This window comes from Toxorhynchites rutilus, chromosome 3, assembly GCF_029784135.1.
Source record: "Toxorhynchites rutilus septentrionalis strain SRP chromosome 3, ASM2978413v1, whole genome shotgun sequence".
NCBI classification, from domain to species: Eukaryota; Metazoa; Arthropoda; class Insecta; order Diptera; family Culicidae; genus Toxorhynchites; species Toxorhynchites rutilus.
The window spans coordinates 15919272-15942039 of record NC_073746.1 but is presented as its reverse complement, the minus strand read 5'-3'; the positions used below and the strand labels follow the sequence as shown (position 1 = coordinate 15942039).

Here is a 22768-nt window from a genome sequence, read left to right as displayed (position 1 = left end):
AACAATGATGTCATAAGAGCAATTGCGCGCTGCGATGCGATGGCGTTTATACTACGTTAATAGTACCATTTTCTTCATACCAATTCTTTTCACATTTACAAGACATTTATGCATTTATTTTTTATGTTAAAATAACCAGCTTAATTTTCTAAATATTTTATAGCCCGTGTTCATTTCTAAATAAACTCTTAGCCTTAAAGGTCAATACTGAAAGGAAAGGAGACGACATGTTAATCGTGCCTATACTAATTTCTAAAAATGACACAGCGATGTCTCCAGCATCATTATCGAACTTCCTCATCATTTCATTCATTTTACTTCGTATTTTCATTGGCCTCCATGCTGATTTAATCTTACTTATGAACAGGGGATTCCAGAAAACTTATAATCTGATTTGTCGGAATTTTTCTTCATTCTGGTTCGGGTGAATGGGACACAACCGTAAATAACATAAGTAAAAAAAACTTTTTGACATAGGATTATGTCTTTGATTTCTATATAGGGGGGTCACTCTACGAAAAATGTAACGATTTATTAAGAATTTTCAAACGCATATTACTCAAAATGGTTATTGCGACATATGTTGTGTTATATATCATAAGACAGTAATTTTGTCCAAATTTGTTTTGCTTGAAACATGAACATTGAATATAGTAAAATAAGTTAACAATTTAACGATTTAATTGGGTATGTTTTCTTTCGAGCTTCCTCCCCGACGCAACGAGCAATCTTTTCGCCTAGATTCGGGCGATAGCTCATAATGTGAGTTGATGCGTAAAATGAATTATTCTCCATTTACCGATAATAGGCATTAATTTTATATTATACTAGCTAACCCGGCAAACTTCGTCCCGCCCATTTACTTGATTAATTCTCGAGTAATGCAGAAATTTGTGTTTCATTTGTATGGCAGCCCCCCCTTTGAGTGGGGGAAGGACTGTCTAACCATCATAGAAACATTTATTGCACCCTAAAACTTTCACATGCCAACTTTGGTTTCGTTTGCTTGGTTAATTTTCGAGTAATGCAGAAATTTGTGTTTCATTTGTATGGCAGCCCCCCCTTAGAGAGGGGGGAGGGGTCTCAAAATATCACGAAAACCTTCCCTGGCCCCAAAAACCCCTACATACCAATTTTCATGTCGATCGGTTCAGTAGTTTTCGAGTCTATAAGAATCAGACAGACAGACAGACATCACTCCATTTTTATATATATAGATAGATTGCATGTTGTCCAATCAATTCGTGTAGGTCTCACTACTAACAATTTGTGTAATTGTGGTCCAGGATGTCATAATATCGAGAATGTTGTTTGGTTATGTAAAAATGCAATAAATGAATTTAAATGGATGCTGATTTAGAAGATCGTAAATCCACGTAAATCAGATTATGATAGCTTGAGTAGTTGCGATCTTACAGGGCTATAAAGTTATTACAAACAATGTTCCGGACAACGTGGTAACGAAGGAGATAATGCTATTTTTATCTATAATATTTTTTTGTAGTTGTTGCTGCAGGGGCACTTTCACTGACGACCCTATCTGCAACTAGAAGCACGTCTACCAACAGCGCCAAGCAGTACATACCGTCAAACTCCAAATGAACAATAGAAGGTTTAGCAAGTGCTCAGAAGAGAAGAACGTGTTCTATTAAACTCATTGAATTTCCCTTTGATTACTATTATATATAGTTTGTTTTCACACTAAAAGCCAAGTACACTCAGGTTTCTACACCAAAAGAGGTACTAGTTAGTGCAGGTTAGAAAATGAATTATTTATTTATGCTTGAAGTATATTATATTTTCTATAATTACCCAGCGAACCACTGTTACCGTTAGGGTTATATTCAACGCGTGTCCATTGTATAAGATACACAGGCACACTGTAATGTATGTGTTATTCTTATACCATATTTTGTGAAACTAATTCAGGTATTTTTAGCTTGAAGCTGATTACCAAATAAATCACGGCTATCGGAAGAACAGCGTGTTTTCCCTGACTTACACGAACAAAAACTTCAAGATTACAATGGACACAAGCAGGACTACCCCGAAGGCCGGCGAATCAAACTGTTCTGGTTGTAAACGGCCCAACAGTTATGACGATATGGTAGCTTGCGACGAATGCGGAAGATGGTGGCACTACACATGTGCCGGAGTAACGTCGTCTGTCACAGATCGCCGCTGGAGTTGCATAAAGTGCTTACCAGCTCCTGCGAAATCTACATCGACTAGTTCGTCTGCTCGTCGCGCCCGTTTGCAGTTGGAACTGCAACATTTAACTGAGCAGAAAGAGTTAAAACGGAAACAAAATGACCTTGACCTAGAGAAGCAGTTTTCCCAGGATAAATTCCGGCTTGAATCAGCTGCTTTGGAAGAGGAAGAAACGGATAATCGCAGTGTTAGAAACCATGTAATTGAGACTCAGGAACGGATAAAGCACACCAGTGAGTGGGTAGAAAAAACAATCGACCCTCAGATAGTTGTGTCACCTTCGCCAACTAAAATTCCGCAAGGACAACCAGAACAGACCGGGCCAACCGAACCTGTTAATATTTGTCAAGAAACTGCTGCGGCTACCGGCGGGTTGGACAACGCCATCACAACTAGTCTAAATCAGGATGTCACCCAAACTAAAAAGAAACTTTATGTCTCTAGAGATATTAAGCAGTTACCGAATACCGGCACATTAGAACATTTACAAGAGCTCGAACAGCAGCTTCAACGTTGCTGGATGCAACTTACCAAGTCAAAATCAGATCTTCAATCTCACCGAAGCCCGAGTCAACCACCTGTACCTACAGTATCATTAGATTCTCAGCAGCAAGCTGGTCCTTCGAGTCGTTCAACCGCAGCGCCTCTACCACCACATCGGTCCGGTGCTCAAGCTGTTCGGAACGAGTTAAGAGAGCGAATAACGAATACGACTCAGAATGTATATTCTAATCGCGGACATAATCCGCTTTCCACTGGAGCACCAACATACCCTCCGATCGCTCAGAGTCTGCCAATAGAGTGCAGCATACAATCACAGATTGTCCCTGAAAATATTCGTCTATCGGAACAGCCTTCCCAGATCAGCCACCGTTCATTCCACCTAACTCAGGAACAACTAACAGCGAGGCAAATAACGCCCCGCGATCTGCCAGATTTCTCAGGTGACCCAGAGGAATGGCCTCTGTTTTATAGCAGTTATAAGAACTCGACGGCCACCTGTGGATACACAGATACAGAAAACATGACACGACTACAAAGATGCTTAAAAGGAAACGCTTTGAAGTCCGTGAGGTATTATCTACTAGCACCGGAAAACGTTCCGGAGGTAATGAGAACTCTGCAGACCCTATATGGGCGTCCTGAAATTATCATAAACAAGCTGATAAGAAATGTACGGGAGTGTCCTACGCCCAAGGCTGAAAAGCTTGAAACCTTGATGGATTTTGGTTTAACCGTTAGAAATCTAACCCAACACTTAATCGCAACAGGACAGCGAACACATCTATCGAATCCTGTGCTGCTTCATGAGGTCGTCGAAAAACTTCCTTCAAGTTTTAAACTGCAGTGGGCAGAAAAACTCATCGCGTGTCCAACCGCTGATCTGAGAACTTTCAGTGATTTTATGTCACATGTGGTAGAATCAGTTAGCAAAGTGTGCTCGTACGTAGAGCAACCTTTCGTCAGGGTTGATCGAAATAAAAATAGAGAAAAGGGGTATTTCAATGCCCACATGGAGGACAAAAATGAATATGGAAATATGGTAGTGTCAGAAGTTAAGAGACACTGTCTCGTCTGCGCGAGAGATCACCGGGTCCAGGACTGTCCTAAGTTCAAAGACAGCGACATCGAGAGCCGTTGGAAATTTGTGCACACACTGAAGCTTTGTCGAACATGCCTGAACCCTCACGGGCGTCGTCCTTGTCGGAACATCAATCGGTGTGGAATCGACGGATGCCAATTTCGGCATCATCCAATGTTACATTCATCACGCACAAGTAACGCGCTCGCCAGTAATGCGAACCTGACATATCACCATTGTGGACAATCGGTCCTGTACCGGATAATACCGGTAGTAGCGTACGGCATCACTTGTTCCGTTAAGACCTTTGCCTTTCTGGATGAAGGGTCGTCGACGACATTAGTAGAATCTGGTCTCGCCCATCAGCTTGGATTACAGGGTCCGCAGGTACCTCTTTGCTTGCAGTGGACCGCCAACATGTCGCGAATTGAGAATACGTCACAGGTGATTTCCGTGGATGTATCAGAGATCGGGAAAAAGACTCGCCACACTCTGGAGAACGCACGGACGGTAGATCACCTCAATCTTCCCCAGCAGACGTTGAGGGTTGAACCACTCCAAAAACAATTTCAACATCTAATTGGTTTACCGGTACGCAGCTACGAAAATGCTGTTCCACAAATACTGATCGGGCTTCGTGATCTATCTTTGGCTGTACCTTTGAAGATCAAAGAAGGGGTAAAAGGACCAATAGCATCCAAGACGCGCTTAGGATGGTGTATCTACGGTCATGTAGATGGCGGACGAGACGTTGAACACCTCAATTATCACACGTGCGATTGTTCAGCCATAGTGAAGCTGGACACTATAGTACGCGATTATTTCAATCGGGAAGACACCGGTGTGACACCGCTCCAACCGCTGGAATCCGTAGACAACCAACGGGCTATGGACTTGCTCCAGCGAACGACGTACAAAGTTGACGGTAGATTCTGTACGGGTCTACTCTGGAAGAATGATCATTTCGAGCTTCCAGACAGTTACGGAATGGCACTTCGGCGACTCACATGCTTGGAGCGACGCATGAAGCGAGATCCAGTAGTAGGAGAAAGTATTCACCGCCAACTCCGTGATTATCAAACAAAACAATACGCCCATCGCGCAACGAAAGAGGAACTGGAATCCGCAGACCCTCGCCGTATTTGGTACCTTCCTTTAGGGGCTGTGACTAATCCTAGAAAACCAGGAAAAGTGCGCCTTATTTGGGACGCCGCTGCTGTTGTCGATGGTATTTCCTTGAATACTCTTCTGCTCCCTGGACCGGACATGCTGACTCCTTTACACTCAGTTTTATTTCGATTCCGACAGTTTCCATTTGCCGTCTCGAGTGACATTGCCGAGATGTTCCATCAGATTAAAGTGATAGAACCCGATCGTCATTCTCAGCGATTCTTGTGGCGTGATAATCCAGAAGATCCACCGCAGATTTTTCTAATGGACGTGCTAACCTTTGGGGCCACCAGTTCACCAACATCCGCGCAGTACGCGAAAAATAGGAACGCTGAGGAATTTGCAGAACGATACCCTAGAGCGGTAGAAAGTATTTTGAGGAGTCATTACGTCGATAATTTGCTCGATAGCTTTGTTACTGTCGAAGAAGCGAAATCCGTCTCCAGTGAAGTGCGCTGGATTCACTCCAAGGGAGGATTCCACATTCGTGATTGGGTCTCCAATAGCCAGGAAGTCATCCGTTTCATGGGCGAGGAACCGAAAGAAGAAACAAGAGACCTCATTCAAACAAAGGGTGCCAACGCCGAACGCGTGCTGGGCATGCTGTGGCATCATAGAATTGATACACTTACATTTTCCGTTTCGATTAGTGACGAAATACATACTCTTTTAGACACAGCTACACGCCCAACCAAGAGGCAAGTCTTGAAATGTATTATGTCCCTTTTTGACCCCCTGGGGTTGCTAGCCAACTTCTTAATCCACGGCAAGATCCTCATGCAAGAAATTTGGAGAACCGGGATAAAATGGGACGATCGCATCGATGAACACCTTTTCGAGCTATGGAAAAGGTGGACGAGCTTGCTTGATAGTGTGGACGGCGTTCAAATCCCAAGATGCTACTTTCAAGGGGCAAATCCATCCCTTTACGATTCGATCGAAGCACACGTGTTCTGCGATGCGAGCGAAGAAGCTTATTCAGCAGTGATCTACTTCCGCGTAATCAGACCAGATGGAGTCCCACAGTGTAGACTAGTGGCAGCTAAAGCAAAGGTGGCTCCGTTAAAATATGTTTCTATCCCTCGCTTAGAGCTAATGGCTGCTGTATTAGGTGTCCGTCTGCTGTCGTTCGTTATCGAAGGTCACACAATACCGATCATGAGCAGGTTTCTCTGGTCTGACTCGAACACAGTGCTGGCATGGATTCATTCGAAACATCGAAAGTACAGGCAATTCGTTGCCTGCCGCGTCGGTGAAATATTGACTTCAACAAACGAAAGTGAGTGGCACTGGGTACCGAGTGCGATGAATGTGGCTGATGAGGCCACCAAATGGACAAAAAGTCCACATTTTGATTCAACCAGCAGATGGTTCCAAGGACCAGATTTCCTTCTGGGATGTAAGGATCAATGGCCTGTTCCGAAGAATTGTATCACAACCACAGACGAAGAAATTCGCCCATGCCATCTTCATCATGTGACGGACGAATACGTTCCAATGATCGTATATGAACGATTTTCCCGATGGGGCCGCATGGTGAGGACCATGGCTTACGTTATGAAGTATATATCCTTGAAAAAACGAGGAATTGGGAACAGAGTTCTAATGCAGGAAGAGATTCGGGCAGCAGAGATGGCGATATGGCGACAAGTCCAAGCTGAAGTCTATTCGAACGAGGTGGCCATTCTGAAGAAGAATAAACATCTACAGCAAAAGGAGTTACTAGCGATACCTAAATCCAGCGCTATTTATAAGTTGACTCCAGTTCTTGACAACGAAGGGATTCTACGCATCGATGGTCGCATTGGATTGGCAAAACAGATCACGACTGAGGTAAAATATCCTGTGATCCTACCCAAGACACATCGGGTGTCCTTCCTAATCATCGACGATTACCATCGAAAATATCTTCATGCTAATTCCGAAACCATTGTCAACGAAGTAAGGCAACAATATTACATACCGCAGCTACGCGTACTCACAAGAAAAGTGGCACGACATTGTCAGTGGTGTAAAGTGTATAAAGCACACCCAACTACACCGAAGATGGCGCCACTACCCATCGCACGGCTCTCACCTTTCATCCGACCTTTCAGCTATACCGGATTAGACTACTTCGGTCCAATACAAGTGAAAGTGTTACGATCAACTGCTAAAAGGTACGTTGCTTTGTTCACGTGTCTTACTATCAGGGCGGTACACGTAGAAGTGGCGTATGATCTTTCTACGGAGTCGTGCATCGAAGCAATACGTCGGTTTGTGTGTCGACGGGGGGCGCCACTCGAAATCCATTCCGATAATGGTCGAAACTTCTGCGGGGCGAACAATGTGCTGAAAGGGCAAATCGAACGAATTGAAACGGAAGCAGCATCAACATTCACGAATGCATACACAAAGTGGGTGTTCATCCCACCGTCAGCCCCCAGTATGGGTGGTAGCTGGGAGCGTTTGGTGCGATCGATTAAGGTGGCGATGGCTGGTTTCTCTCAAAACAAAAAGCTAAGTGATGAAGGTCTCCAAACACTCGTGATTGAAGCAGAATCTCTCGTGAATAGCAGGCCACTCACTTACCTGCCGTTAGATTCAGCAGAGCAGGAAGCTTTGACGCCGAACCATTTTCTGCTAGGCAGCAGTAGTGGTATCAAACAACCATCTGTTCTCATGTTGGATGCAGCAAAAACGGCTCGCAACTCCTGGGATCTGATTCAGCAGAATCTAAATCACTTCTGGTCTCGATGGGTGCGAGAGTATCTACCGACTCTTACTAGACGAACCAAGTGGTTTGGAGATACCAAAGCAATTGAACCTGGTAACTTAGTCATCATCATAGACGAGAACAGAAGAAACGGCTGGACCAGGGGACGAATCTTGCAGGTGATCGTCGGTCAAGATGGGCGCATACGACAAGCTGTGGTGCAAACAGCAGGAGGCATATTCCGCCGGCCAGTGTCAAAGCTGGCGGTATTGGACGTAAAAAGTAATGGTAAAGCTGAGTCTGCAACTGATCTTTACGGGAGGGGGGATGTTGCTGCAGGGGCACTTTCACTGACGACCCTATCTGCAACTAGAAGCACGTCTACCAACAGCGCCAAGCAGTACATACCGTCAAACTCCAAATGAACAATAGAAGGTTTAGCAAGTGCTCAGAAGAGAAGAACGTGTTCTATTAAACTCATTGAATTTCCCTTTGATTACTATTATATATAGTTTGTTTTCACACTAAAAGCCAAGTACACTCAGGTTTCTACACCAAAAGAGGTACTAGTTAGTGCAGGTTAGAAAATGAATTATTTATTTATGCTTGAAGTATATTATATTTTCTATAATTACCCAGCGAACCACTGTTACCGTTAGGGTTATATTCAACGCGTGTCCATTGTATAAGATACACAGGCACACTGTAATGTATGTGTTATTCTTATACCATATTTTGTGAAACTAATTCAGGTATTTTTAGCTTGAAGCTGATTACCAAATAAATCACGGCTATCGGAAGAACAGCGTGTTTTCCCTGACTTACACGAACAGTAGTCATAGATTGATTTGACTCAGTCTTATATTTATGTAGGTCTTAACTATATAGACTTGTGTTTAAAAATGATACATGATGACTCTTTGTCTGCTTCTGCATGATTGAATAAACAGAAGAAAAGGGTAGTTATGGCTTTAATCGTATTTTTGTGTACATTTTTGAACAGAATGCGGTACCGAATTCTACCACGTCATGTCATCTAACCCGTTTAAAGGATACAAGTACATACAGAAAACGGTTTTTCCAGGGCATCCATTTGATGTATCAAAAGAGAAAAAAATACAGATTTTGAACAATGAAAACTCAATTTAAATGCAATTACTACACACCATCACAGTCTTATGTCATGATCCCATCCCTGCCCCTTGGCTCAGATCCATCAACTTTTAAGTCAAACGGTTTAATTGTGATTCAACATAATAATGTACTAAAAGCTAGAAAATAATTAGGCAAGTAACAGTTATCAGTTATCACACTTCTCCTTCATTAGTCTAGGGTATTGATAAATCTAAAATAAAATCGTGGAAAATATGATGAAGTCGCTAATCGTGGATAATAGAAATCCAACGTGCCACACGATTTTATTTTAGTCTTATCAATGCGCTAGACTAATGAAGGAGAGGTGTGATAACTGCTAACTGCTACTTGCCTAATAATTTTCTAGCTTTTAGTAAATTATTATGTTTAATCACAATTAAACCGTTTAACTTAAAAAGTTTTTTTTTACTTATTTTATTTTCTAGTTTTTAGTACATTATATGTTTCATTAGAATATTTCTCTACAATAAATCCATTGTACTGTATTCTATCAGTGAAATAATTTCATTTGATACCGATATTGAGTGGATTGCAGAAAATACATAGTGTGTTCTCCAAGTCAAGCTCGTTCGTTTGATACACATATCTCAATCAACCTTTTTTTTGCGATGATATGGAATCAGCTATTTTGTAGCGGCGGCCAAATTGGATTTTCCAAGATAAGCAGTTTTAAAATGACAGCAGAGATAAAGGTATTTTATAAATTCGGTCAGTTCCTATTCGTCAAAATTCTAATCATGTGGAACAACCCTACAGACATACAAACATGCATACGAACAGTTCAAGCTAAATAAAACCGTTTAGTAAAGTAATTTGCTATTTTGTGATTGCGGCCATCTTGGATTTGGATTTTTCATAAATAACTGTGTTCTACTAGTCAAGCCCTTTCATTTGATACCCATATTGATGGGGTTTTGGAAAACCCATATTGATGAGGTTTTGAGAAAATATGTGATCCGCCATTTTGTAGCGGCCGCCATCTTGGATTTTCAAGATCATGAAATACACAGTTTTATAATGACTACAGAGATAAAGGTGTGTTCAAAATTTCAGATCAATCGGTCAACAGGAAGGGGGTCAAATTTCTATTAATGTGGGTCAGCGCTACAGACACACATGTTACATACATACAAACATACAAACAGATTACAGAGCAAGCTAAATAAAACCGTTTAAAAACACGTCACTACGCACGAAAAGTTGACTAAACAGCTACAAAAATTATGTTCGTATCAGATTAAACGACCAGCTGTCAAAACCAAGGTGTGCATCGATGAAGAAAACACGGTAAATTTACACAAGTGGAAAATAAATCAACGATACTGAAATAGCAAAATGGCTTACTAATTATCTACTTTTACGTAGTATTGACTGGAATACCAAAAAGTTTGAAAAAACTTTCAATATTGGAATTCTTTGATTTCAAATGGGGGTGTTTTTAACTGGAAATAAATATGTATAAGGTACACCGGGGAAAGTTGAAATTCGGGGTAAGTTAAAACGGAAATCATAACTTCCACTAGGAATGATGGATTGACGCGATAAAAATATATAAAATAAACATTACCTTTCAGCCCACCTTATGACAGCCCTTTCCAGGATATTGGAATGCATTAACGCAATCCGCGCCTTTGTTTACTCTTACTTGATCCGTGAAATCAAAACAAACATTTTTGCGTGCTGACTGCATCGGTCCAAAAACACTGATTTTTCAAAAACACCGCCAGAATCGCACGTCTGGTAATCAAATAGGGATAACCAATTGTAGTGGTTTTGAAAACTAAACTGAAAAATCTTTTTCCTTATAGCTCTGAGCATTTTAAACTCACCCCATGTTTTTTCCGATCCTGGGGTAAGTTGAAACCAGTGGAAATCGACTATTTTTAAAACACTACTGCAGATGCCGGACGTTATTTGTCGATGATTGCTGTATGAATGAATGATAATAAATTTAGAAAATATGAATCATTTATATTTCGTCCCTCAGTATGTTCTACATAATTTCTGAACACACAGACATAATACCAGTAAAATTAGTTAGTTTTGCAACTAGGGGTCGTTCAAATACTACGTAACGCATTTTTTACTATTTTATACTCCTTCTTCCCTACACAACATGAAACAAATCGTCATTTCCATAAAAATATTTAGATTTAGTTGGATTTATTCCTAAACAATTTTCGACAAGCCATCCCCTCCTCCCTTTTTGAGTACTTTACGTAATATTTGAATATTGCGGCCGTTCCGAGTGACACTACTCTGACATGACCGTCTAAAATAGTCTTCTTGAGGTTATTGTTTCGTATACTAATTCCTAGTATGGTGTGTCCATTTTGTGTGTATTAGAATACTCCCCCACATCTCACGTGTACAAAAACCCTTTATTCCAAATGTTTATATGAAATTCTTTCAATTTAGTGTTTTATAAATCAATTGTAGATAGTTCGAGAAGCAAAACCGCACATTAAACTCATGATAATTCCGCGTTTCAACTTACCCCGCTCTACGAGACAACGGGAAATAATGCATATGAAAACTAAACATTTTCAAAATTGATATTTTTCGAAGCATCCAGTGTGAATCCCTATTTTTTATTGAAAGTCATCTGTTATACCTTGTATATGCTGCAAACAGATTACAATTTAGTGATTTAGTGATTTTTTAAGATAACTTTCAAGTTGAACTTCGAAAAAATCGTTCCAACTTGCCCCGGTGTACCTTAATTGAAAAAAAAAGTAGTGGTATGGAGACCACTTCATTCGAAAGATAAAATGTATACGAGTGATGTTTGGCACATATTGATGCAAAACACTTGTTCCAATTATTTCTAGCACGAAAACTGCTTTGGAAGCAAACTATTTGAATCCCAAAAACCTATAAATATGGGTAACTGCTTGAAATTTGATCTCAGGCGACAAACATTAAATGTTGAAGGTCTCAATAATAAAAAAATCAATTAATCAACTGCCAACAGAGTCAAGCTTGTTCTCTTTCAATCACTTTCGATGCTTGGTCAAAGAAAATCCGTCCTTGATGGCCTGTTTTGCTCTTTCAAGCTCCTCCCTCTTCTAACGTTGTCTGTCCTTTTTTTAATTCCACGACATCTTGAATCAAATAGACCAAAGAAAAGCTTCAACCCTGCAGAACCAATTCACCCGACAGAAACATGTCCAAATTAAAATGAAATTAAATACAGGCAAACCTGTTTTTGTGCGATTTCTTATTTGTGTGACTGTTTAGGTGCGATTAGTTTGTGTGATTCAAGACCCGATGTCATAATAAAATCGCACAAAAAGAGTCGCACAAACGAGCAATCACACAAAAAAGAACCGCACAAAAACAGGTTTGCCTGTAATAGTTTTGATCAAGTTTATGTTAATGAGATGAGACAAATTTGGTAAAATGATTTCTCTTCTATAGGCTTTTCTGGAAAGCCTCAAATGGCTTTTAACAACATTTTAGCATTCAGTACCAGAATGGTCGAATCGGGTAACTCTGTTTCCAACAGCTGAATGGATACTAAGCGCATAACTCGATCTGAACATCCACAAATACTTAACACCCTTGGCCTCATATGCTAATGTTCATCAATGTAAACCACCCGAAAAAATCTCTTTTGGAAGTAACATCCATCTTCCTATGCTAAAACCCACTTAATACTTGACCAAATGGCGTCGCCACTCAATTATCCAATTTCATGCTATCTTCGGTGTCCATCGATAGTTTCCATGATCGCGGTGATGAATGATCCAAGTGAGCATCGGTGCAGTGCTCTCCTCCCGAAACGACGCCGAGCAATCCTCCAAAATTAAAATTAGTAGGCCTACTGCGTGAGGCGCCTGCCACGTTTGGAGTTCTATGTGTAGTGAAAACAAACAACAATTACTCATGCTTCTAAATGGACGATCAAATCCGTGGCAATGGCAATGGGTGCGCGTTGAACATGGCGCTTTGTTTTAATCCATTTTGGGAAATTGAAGTATCTGTTCACCACAATAAAGGACCGCGCTATTTGCGTAGAATCACTAAATAGCCGGGTGGTGACGGATCGTTCGAGTATTTGTACCTCGACCCTCATGAACCTCAAACAGTCCCCCAGATCAGTGATACCATCGAAACCCGATTTTTTTTTAAATCCACAAGAACGCTCTATTTTGCGTCGCGTGTGCGTGTAATTCTGCGGGGACACTGTCGCTTCCGAATGGAGTAGTCCGCAAGGAATGCGTTACACAATACTTGTCAATAGGTTTCGCCATTCCATTCGGAAAGGCACTCTGAAGCTGCAGTTTGGCTAAAAATAGGATAATGTGCGCGCATTTGAAGGCGATCCGCTGTCTGCAAACGCTTGATCTGATTCTCGATTGTGTCCCGTAGGCTGCTGAATTTGCATTTCCACTCTCTAGAGATGCCGAGCGAAAATTTAATCGCGTTGTTTTTAACCGGTAATAAAATTTAATTGTTTGACTCTCGATCACATATAATTGGCTGGAGTCGAGTGACATATATGATAGGCAAACGAGTGTGACAATCTGTATGTTATATTGTATTTGTCCGAATCACAATGGGTCGTTAACGCGAAATGCTAAGAACTGCTCGTGCTACTTCTGATAAATATCTATCGATCATACATTATAATCAACTTACATCATCGAATAATTCTTCTCAACAGTTTTCAACGCATTCATTACAAACAACTTATCAACATCAAACAGAAAAGCGTGCAGACGGAGTGGCACCATCGGTTGCAGAGCGCCATCGCTCTCATCAGGCGGACAGAATAAAGAACACAGAAGAAAACATTTCCTTAATAAGACATAATCTCCGACGGTTATGAAGTCACGTGCGGCAGGGCGATCGTCGTCGAAGGGATGACTCCGAGATTTACGTTAATGTATTTCATTGCTATTCCACACCACACCACCCCCACCCATCCGGCCCACCACGTGACTCGAACTCATATTTTTATTTGATTTACGATGGCTTGTAGGTCATTAAAAGCTAACTCGATTCTTTGTTCCGTTTATTTTTTTTCCACTGCCACATATGCATGATAGAGCCAGCTGATGTACAACTATCCATCAGTGATGCGCTTAATCGGGAAGGACTTCGGAAAGCAGCGTAGCAATTTTCATTAGTCCGTAACTTTGTGGTGTCGGGGGTCAAACTGATCTTCGGAGTACATAAATCAATCGTCCGACACCTTACTCTGCCGTTGAGTTTCAATTAATTGCTAACTTGCGCACCCTTTATTCCGGATAATCTATCATCAGCCGAACAGGAAGCATGAAGAATAGCAAGGAAAACACTTTCGAAGAATAGCATTGGTATATTTGTGCAAGCTCACCTGTCTGATCAGAATAATCAATTGGGATGTTCGATCCAATCAAACGATTTTGTCTTTCAGCGTTTTGTGAGTACCTATATATGAAAAGAATATTAGTTGAAAGTAATATAGTTATCATACCTGGAATGTTGGTTTTAAATCACGTTCTGTGGATTTTTCAACACAAAATTTTCTCCGGCTTTCAGTCTGATACACGCGTGTTTTTTTTCTAGATTTTGCCACTCATAATCAGGGTTGCCATAATAAAATTTGTGTTTTTGATCTTAATTTTTTTTGTCGTAGTTCTTTTCCAGAAAATCTGCATTGAAAACTGTTACCAATTCATAAGTCTTATATTTGGTGATAGTTTTTAGTTTATCATCATTGTTTGGCATAGTTGTTTTTAATTTGACGATGTCGATGATATTCATGTAGCGCCAAATACACTGTAGTAAAGAACAATGCATCGTTGAAGCGTAATGAAAGTTTGAAGAGGGTACTGGGTTGTTTACATTTTGCATTTACATTGTACAGGGTTGGTTACATTTCACATTTCGCTCCGTAAATGTCCTCATTATAACATATACTGGAACACATACAAAAATGTTTCAATTATTACACTTTTGTGTGTCTAGCTTATTATGTTTATAATAATAAGCTTGAGCTTGGGTAGACTGTACAACTCTCCGTGATTGATCTGAACCAACCAAGTTGCACAAAGAACACACAGAATGACGCAATGACGGAATACTAGCAAATCATTCTCGTTGATCAATTTTCGGTGATTCAAGCCATAAATGGTCAATAACGACGCCGGCCACGTCCTTACAGTCACCAGAGGAAGGGAAGGAATGTTAGTATGATATTCTCCGCCCGAAGGCCAGAAGGGTCGCTTCTATAGCGTGGTTGCCTAGCGAATATCATGGACGGGATAGTTGTTAGTAGGGAGAGGCAAGAATCAGGATTCACTGTGGTAAGTGATATGATTGTGTAACGCGAACTATCGACGATTTTATCTTTAGGTAACCTAAGAAGGAAAACCTGTAAAATTAATTGGACATGTTATATAGTCTATTTTCATCGCACATTCTTTTAATCTAAATCCAATCGCGACGGCGAAGAGTTATATTTTGGAAACCTAAGAAGGTCAACGAGAGAACTCTTCTAAAATCAATCGATTCGCTGATATATAATATATCGTTATTCATCGCGTGTAGGTTTTATAATGGGTGTGTCACATCAAATTGCATCACGAAAAAAACGCTGTAGAAATTTAATTTTTAGAAATTATATCTTCAGCTTTCGCTTATAATCAGATAAGAGTGTATAGATTACGTTGGGCATGCTTCACTGTCAATTTTTCGTAAATTTGGAAAAATATCGTCGAACGAAAAAGAGCGTCGTGAATGAATCCTTTGCACTCATTTCGAGAATCCGGAGTTGTCACATCGGGACATCGGTAAGATACTGGGAATCGTCCAATCCACGGTCAGCAGAGTACTAAAACGATACATCGAGAACCTAACCATCGACCGGAAGGTGAAGAACGGCAAAAATTGATGCTCCGTCAGTGAAAAAGATCACAAGCGCGTAGTTAAGCAGTTTAGACGTGATCCGAGAAGTTCGGTCCGGGATGTCGCCAACAAGCTGAATTTGTCAAGTTCATTCGTCCAGCGGACCAAGCAGCGGGAGGGCCTGCGTACATACAAGGTTCAGAAGGCTCCTAACCTCGACGAAAGGCAAAACATGGTGGGGAAGACGCGAGCCCGGAAGCTGTACACCGAAATGCTGACGGCTTCCCGAAATGCTGGCGGCTTGCATTGCCTGGTAATGGACGAGGAAACCTACGTCAAAGCGGACTTTCGTCAGCTGCCGGGCCTGTTGTTCTTCTCCGCAGAGGACAAATTCAGCGTTCCGGAGGAGATTCGCAAGCAGAAACTATCCAAGTTTGCCAAAAAGTACATGGTGTGGCAAGCGACCTGCTCTTGCGGAAAGCGGAGCGCCCCCTTCGTGATGACCGGCACGGTAAACGGGCAGGTTTACCTTAAGGAGTGCCTACAGAAGCGCTTACTACCACTATTGAAGCAGCACGAGGGCCCGACCATTTTCTGGCCGGATCTCGCTTCGTGCCACTATTCAAAGGACGTGTTGGAGTGGTACGAAGCCAACGGGGTCACCTTCGTGCCAAAGGGAATGAACCCGCCCAACGCGCCGGAGCTTCGCCCAATAGAGAAATATTGGGCGATTATGAAGCAGGCCCTCCGGAAGAACCCAAAAGTTGTCAAATCGGAGGCGGACTTCAAGAGAAAATGGATTTCTGCTCAAAAAAAACTACAACCTGACGTTGTACAGAACCTTATAGACGGGGTAAAGAGGAAGGTGCGAGCATACGGGCTTGGGCTCGAAGTATGAATAAAAAGAAAATGCCAAAAGTTGTTTAATAGTTCTTATTTTACTGTCTAAAATTTTCAAAAGGATCGGTCTACTGGGCGAATTTCTACAACGTTTTTCCGTGATGCAATTTGATGTGACACACCCTTTAGAAGTCCAATCGTAGCGGGGGTTTTTTTTCAGGAAACCCGATAAGGTAACCGAGAAAACTTCTGTAAAACCAATAAAACCGAAATTATACATCGTATTTCATCACGTGTATTCTTAACAAACTATATTTGGGAGGTTCAAGAATAAAATAATATGAAACCAAAACTCAATATGCCATTTGTAACTATCTGCCTCTGGAATGTGGTTTCATAAAAGTATATAAGCGATAATATAACATCTGAAGTATGCAATATGGGCGACATGAGATCAACATGAGATTAAGACTAATTAACTCAAACAAGATCAGAATAAGCACTCCTACTTCAGAACATAATCGAAATCAAACTGTTACTGCATAATTGAAGATATGTGAAACTAAATCCAAAGTTTAATTCTAACAGGATGGAAACAAACATGAACAAGTATCAAGTAACAAGTTTAGTATCAAAGGACGCAATACTAATCCCGAATATTTTTCTTAATCAATAGTCTAATTAAAAAAAATGGGTGGATTATATCTATGATATAACCGCAAGGTTGACGTGGGACTACAGTTGTCTTAAATTGTTGTTGTAAGAATTTGTATTGTATTGATTAAATTTATCGATTGAATGAAACAATTTTCGAATTCAATTGAATTCAACATAATTGCTTTGTAAGCAAAAAGTTTAAACAGTTAGCATGTAAGATCAGTTCATGCATTGTAATAGATTATGTTCTTCGTTACAAGTAAATTTATAATCGTCCTATTACGTTAGATATGATGCCTAGGACTACCAAAATATATTAGTGGATAAATCGTCGAACGATCATTGTATTTAACGTTTTCCTCTGAAATTATTGCATCTCTTATGTGTACGTAGTTCTGTAATCGCTAAAGTTCATTCACCTCCAATATCTGAAATGACGATTTTCCCATGCTTCTAAGTTTAGAACTACGTTTTAGGGAAACATATTGCGGTCTGCTAAAGTACTCGCAGCTTGCATATATTTGCAATGCGGATTCCCCCAGGCACATTTATTTAGAAGTCCGTGTTAGGGAAACACAGCTCGGTGGGAACAAAAATCCCCCCTACTTGCATGTCCTTATTATGCTTATTATAATAAGGTGACAAAACTGAATAATAAAACAAATGAAAAAGAGACATCAAATTGTTATGATTAGATTCTGGTAGAAATTGTTTTATCGTTATTACTATTTTTTATACTACGAAGTTTTATACTGTACATATATTACTCAAAAGAGATAAAGATAAAGAGATAATGATAAAGTTGAAGAAAAAGACGTATTGATATAGGACGCTGTTGGGTTTTCATGTTTAATTTAAAGATGGAAGAACAGTTCCAGTTAGTTGAAACTCTCTAGGCTCTGGAATCAACTATCAAGTTAGCTTCATCTTGTTGTGCACGAACTAAAATTTTTCGATGGTTTGAGCTCCAATACGTCAATCAGTGTGTTTTTTGTGCAATCTCGCTGGTTCAGGTCAAGCAAAAGAGAGCAAATACGAAGTGAACAATCTACCCAAGCTCAAGCTCAATTGTTTTAATTCCAATATTTCTTGACATGAGTTCAACTCATTTGTTCGCGTTTGGCTGTGTGAAAGATAACTATCTATCAAATCTATGTATTTTAATTTTTTTTTCAATAAACACCTAATGAAAGGGGGAATATCATCACAAGCGTTTTCAGTGCACATAGTGGCATGTGCATTTAACCACAATCTTTTTGGAACAGCCGAGAGCCCTTACCCATCATGAATGATGCACCGTAAGATAAAAAGCCTTTTGTTTCGTGATTTATAATCTATCCCATTCTTAAAAAAAAAATACAAACAATCGATTTGAGATTTGAGATACGCGTCGTGCAACTCGATAGATCTATAGAACGTATCTTTCATCTGAATTTTCTCTTCATAAAAATACAAGCGACAATAGCTAACGTTTTATGGTTGTCAAATCTGTAGATTCACCAATTTTGTCATAATTTTTCATTCTCATGATAAGCTCCTCGTGCTGACCAACCGCGATTACATCATTAACGAAAGAAACAGCTTCCATTCGGCCAAGTTCTATCATTAACGGGTGTTAAATAAAAAATGAGAATTTTTTCAATCACATATAAAACAATTTTTTTTTCATCGATTTCAGTATTTTTTTATTAATAACATAATGTATTTTCTTCAAAAAAATGTCAGTGAATGTTTGAGTAAGGGGCGTGGTCTGCTGTTCGACGCAACTTTGTCGCGATGCTCTCTCAAGAACGTTGTACGGCACTTACGTCCATTTTCCGGATTCTTGTAGTCAGTTGCTTCGTGTCCTTGGCCCTTCAATTGTTTTTATACACTCGGGCACTGAGTGAGCCAAAGAAATCCTCTATTGGGCGGCACTGGGGCAAGTTTGTTGGGTTACGATCTTTCGGCACGAACGGTATCTTTTTCTCCTCAAGATACGCCAGCGTCTTCTTGGCGTAATGGGAAGACGCCTTGTCCGGCCAGAAGACGTACTTCCCATCCGCGTGATGCTCGTTCAGGAACGGCAGCAGGATTTTATCGAGGCACTCTTCTCGATAGATTTGTTGGTTGATTGCCAGACCGCTCGGCTTAAACCAAGGCTTTGAAATGCCCCGGTCAGAAATGGCGATGTACAACATAACCTTTTTTTCAAACTTGTGCTTGAACTTGTATTTCACTTCAGGCGGTGTGGATGACTTGTCGCTGGAGTAGTAATTATCATTTCCTGGAATATGCGTTTTGGACAGCGGAAAATAGCTTTCGTCGTCCAGAACGAAAGAAGTCCCGCGGTATTTTTTGGTCATCCACCGACACTGTGATTTAACCGTCTCAATCTGCTCCTCCGTGTATTCCGGCGACCTCGTCTTCTTCCTGCAGACGATTCCTTCCATCTTGAGGGTCCGATGGATCAATACGTGGGAGCAGCCATATTTCCGACCGGCGTCACGCAGGCTGGTTGCGTCCTTGTTGTCAAACAGCTTCTTTAACGATGTCTTCCTCTACTTCGTCATTATTTATTTATTTGTTGTTTCGTCTTCGATAAAACTCGCACAGACTACTCTATCTAATATTTTTAATACTATTTTTAAAAGTAGGTTTGCTAGTCGTAAAATCAAAGTGAGCACTGATTTCATTGAATGCACGTAGGCATGAGTCCAATGGATTGTTGAAGCCGTAGCCGGTTCGGTGTACAGGTACAGAGATGAGCTGTGTGAATCTTAACTGCCGTGAAGGAACGTGAAAAGGAACATTTTCTAAGAGTTGGGGATGGTCGATGTTGTTGCGCAGTAGGTCGAAGATCATCAGTTGCAGAATGTGAGTGCGCCTCGCACGTAGTGTTTCCATACCGATCAACATACAGCGTGCGGAATAATCGGGCAGGTTAGAGGGGTCGTTCCAAGGGAGATTCCGCAAGGCAAATCGAATGAAACACTTCTGAATGCGTTCGATTCTGATGATCAGCGATGTGTGGTAAGGTGCCTACACAGGTGCAGCGTATTCCAGAATGCTTCGGACTAAAGCGCAAAACAAAGTTTTTTGGGCGTAGATGTCGGTGAACTGACAGGTAGATCGTCGTATGAATCCAAGTACCGTAGAGGCCTTAGCAGTGATAAGCGCAACATGTTCGTTGAATCTCAACTTGGAGTCAATAGTAACTCCAAGATCGCATATTGTATAAACACGTTCCAGTGGCACAGACCCAATGTGGTACTGATGTTTTACGGCGGCGATCCTACGGGTGAATGAAATCACCTTGCATTTTTTCACGTTTACTCTCATGCCGTTTACGTTGCACCACAATAACGTTTCGTCAATGTCTTTTTGGAGTACGAGGCAGTCGAGCGTTGTCCTGACTACTCGATACATTTTCAGGTCATCAGCGAACATTTGTTTGTATGATGAAATACGGGGGCACAGGTCGTTGGCGAACAGAACAAATAACATTGGCCCTAGCACGCTTCCTTGCGGAACTCCTGAAGTAGTTGAGAAGATTACTGAGTGAGCCGCATTGATCGTCACGAAGGATTGGCGACCGGTCAAGTAGGAAAAGGTCCAATCAACTACCCAACTTGGAAATCCCATAGCGCTGAATTTTTTACATGCATACATGTGCGGCACGGTGTCGAAAGCTTTTGAAAAATCGACGTAGATGGAGTCGACCTGCCGACGAGCTTCGACTTCACGAAACAATGTATTTGTGTAGCAAAGCAGATTCGTTGTTGTGGACCGATGCTGGACGAAACCATGCTGGAACTCCGATAGGAGTGGATGCACCACATTGTACAAAGCGTTGTGCACTAACTTTTCGAAGAATTTACTGAAGCAGCAGAGAAGTGATATTCCACGGTAGTTCTTCACGTGATTCCGATTACCCGCTTTGTGAATTGGTACTATTGAGGCCGTTTTCCAAACGGTGGGAAAAATTCTTCCCCTCAACGAGCGGTTGAATATGCAAGAGACGGGAAAAGCGAGTGAGTGAGCACAGTGTTTCAGCAGAGATGGAGGAATGCCATCGACTCCAGGCCCTTTTGATGCATCTAGATCACGCAAGGCTTTCAAGACTTCATCCGGAGAGAAATTGAACGTTGGCATATTGAGATTGTGCTCCTGTATGCGATCGAAGCTTGCACCGTGCAGAGGCGGTGAAGTTGAATTGTACACTGTCTGGAAGAAGCTCGCAAACAGATTAGCGACATCGCCAGGAGAGCTGGCAGTGATTCCATCGAACTCCATTGTATCCGGGATGCGATTGCCTGAGCGATGCGATTTCACGTAATTCCAAAATGCCGATGGGTTTCGCTTAAGATTTGCTTAAGTTCGTTGTATATATTCTCCGTACCTGGACCTCAATAATGCGTTGTAATTTGTTTCTGTTAATCTGAGACTATTTTTATCTTCTGTTGATCTTGTGCTCAAATAGCGTTTGCGTGCCTTCCGCAGTACGTTCCGAAAGTTGCGTAAATCAGAGGTCCACCAAGGTTGCGTCGGAATTGGCTTCACTACACGTCGTTTGAGGGGAATTTGCGCATAAAGAACTTCATACAATTTGTCGTAGAAACGTTCAGCTATAACTTCGACCGAGCCTCCTTCCAGCAGTTGAAGCCAGTCAATAGAGGACAGTATGTTGTTCAACGAGTCAAAGTTACACAACCTGAAATTCAATTCAGGTGGGAGAGACGCATAGTCAGAGAAGTTGGCCGGACTGTAGAGGGCGTCCATGTTTAAAACAAAGGGCTTGTGATGTTCATCGGCTGCCAATAACGGGACCGCAGGCTCTAGAAGATTCGCGATGTCCGGTTCACTTATGAACGCCAAGTCGAGAAGTCTGCCGTTCGAATTTGGAAGCGAATTCACTTGAGTTAATCCCAAACTTAGCATCGGTTCAGTAAGTGCCAGTTCCTGTTCCGTAGATGCGTTAGATGGTAAATAGCCGTTCATGTCCTCATCGAAGACCAAACTCAAAAGCGGGAGGTTGTAGTCGCCTAGTGCCAAGATTACATCTTTACTCGAACATCCATCCATGATCGTCTGTAGCGCGTTGGTATGAGACGTGTAGAGAGCCGGACTGGAGAGGGGGCGCAAATAGATAGCTGCGATGTATAGTGTTCTGTACAGCAGACTAATGCGCACAGCCACTTGCTCGAGATGGCCACAGTCCTCAAGCGGTATTACAGCACACGAGTAGTTGGATTTTACCGCGATAAGTACACCACCTCCTCTGGAAAATTGGCTGGTAACTGGATTACGGTCGCAGCGAAAGAACTGATACTCAGAGAATAGCTCACAATCTGAAATGTCCGCACGAAGCCACGTTTCAGTGAGAACTAGAGCGTCGTAGTCACAGGTCGAGAGCATCAATCGGAGCTCCGTGGTCTTCGTACGTAGTCCCCTCACATTTTGGTAGTATATGACGAATACAGGATCAACTGGAGGTGATGAGTTATCTGGAATGAGGGCCCGATGGCCCTCAATATCCTCCGGTGGTAGAGCTGTTAATGGGCTACCGTGTTCGACAGTTGTGTAGACTGAGGTGTGCGAGCATCGGATGGAGTGAACGGGTCTAGACGAGGCAGTTTTGT

General features: G+C 41.5%; 2 protein-coding genes across 2 annotated transcripts in view; both read left to right on the top strand.

The window, feature by feature from the left end:
* The window catches only part of LOC129778266 (rhomboid-related protein 2), a 72924-nt gene that overhangs the window by 10065 nt on the left and 40091 nt on the right, over positions 1-22768 (top strand). The gene's annotated exons all lie outside the window — the stretch shown is intronic.
* On the top strand, positions 1839-8083 carry LOC129772901 (uncharacterized). The gene is made up of 2 exons (XM_055776430.1): positions 1839-1887; positions 1940-8083. Exon 2 carries the CDS (start codon positions 2027-2029, stop codon positions 8081-8083), a length of 6057 nt encoding a protein of 2018 aa, XP_055632405.1. The 5' UTR covers positions 1839-1887; positions 1940-2026.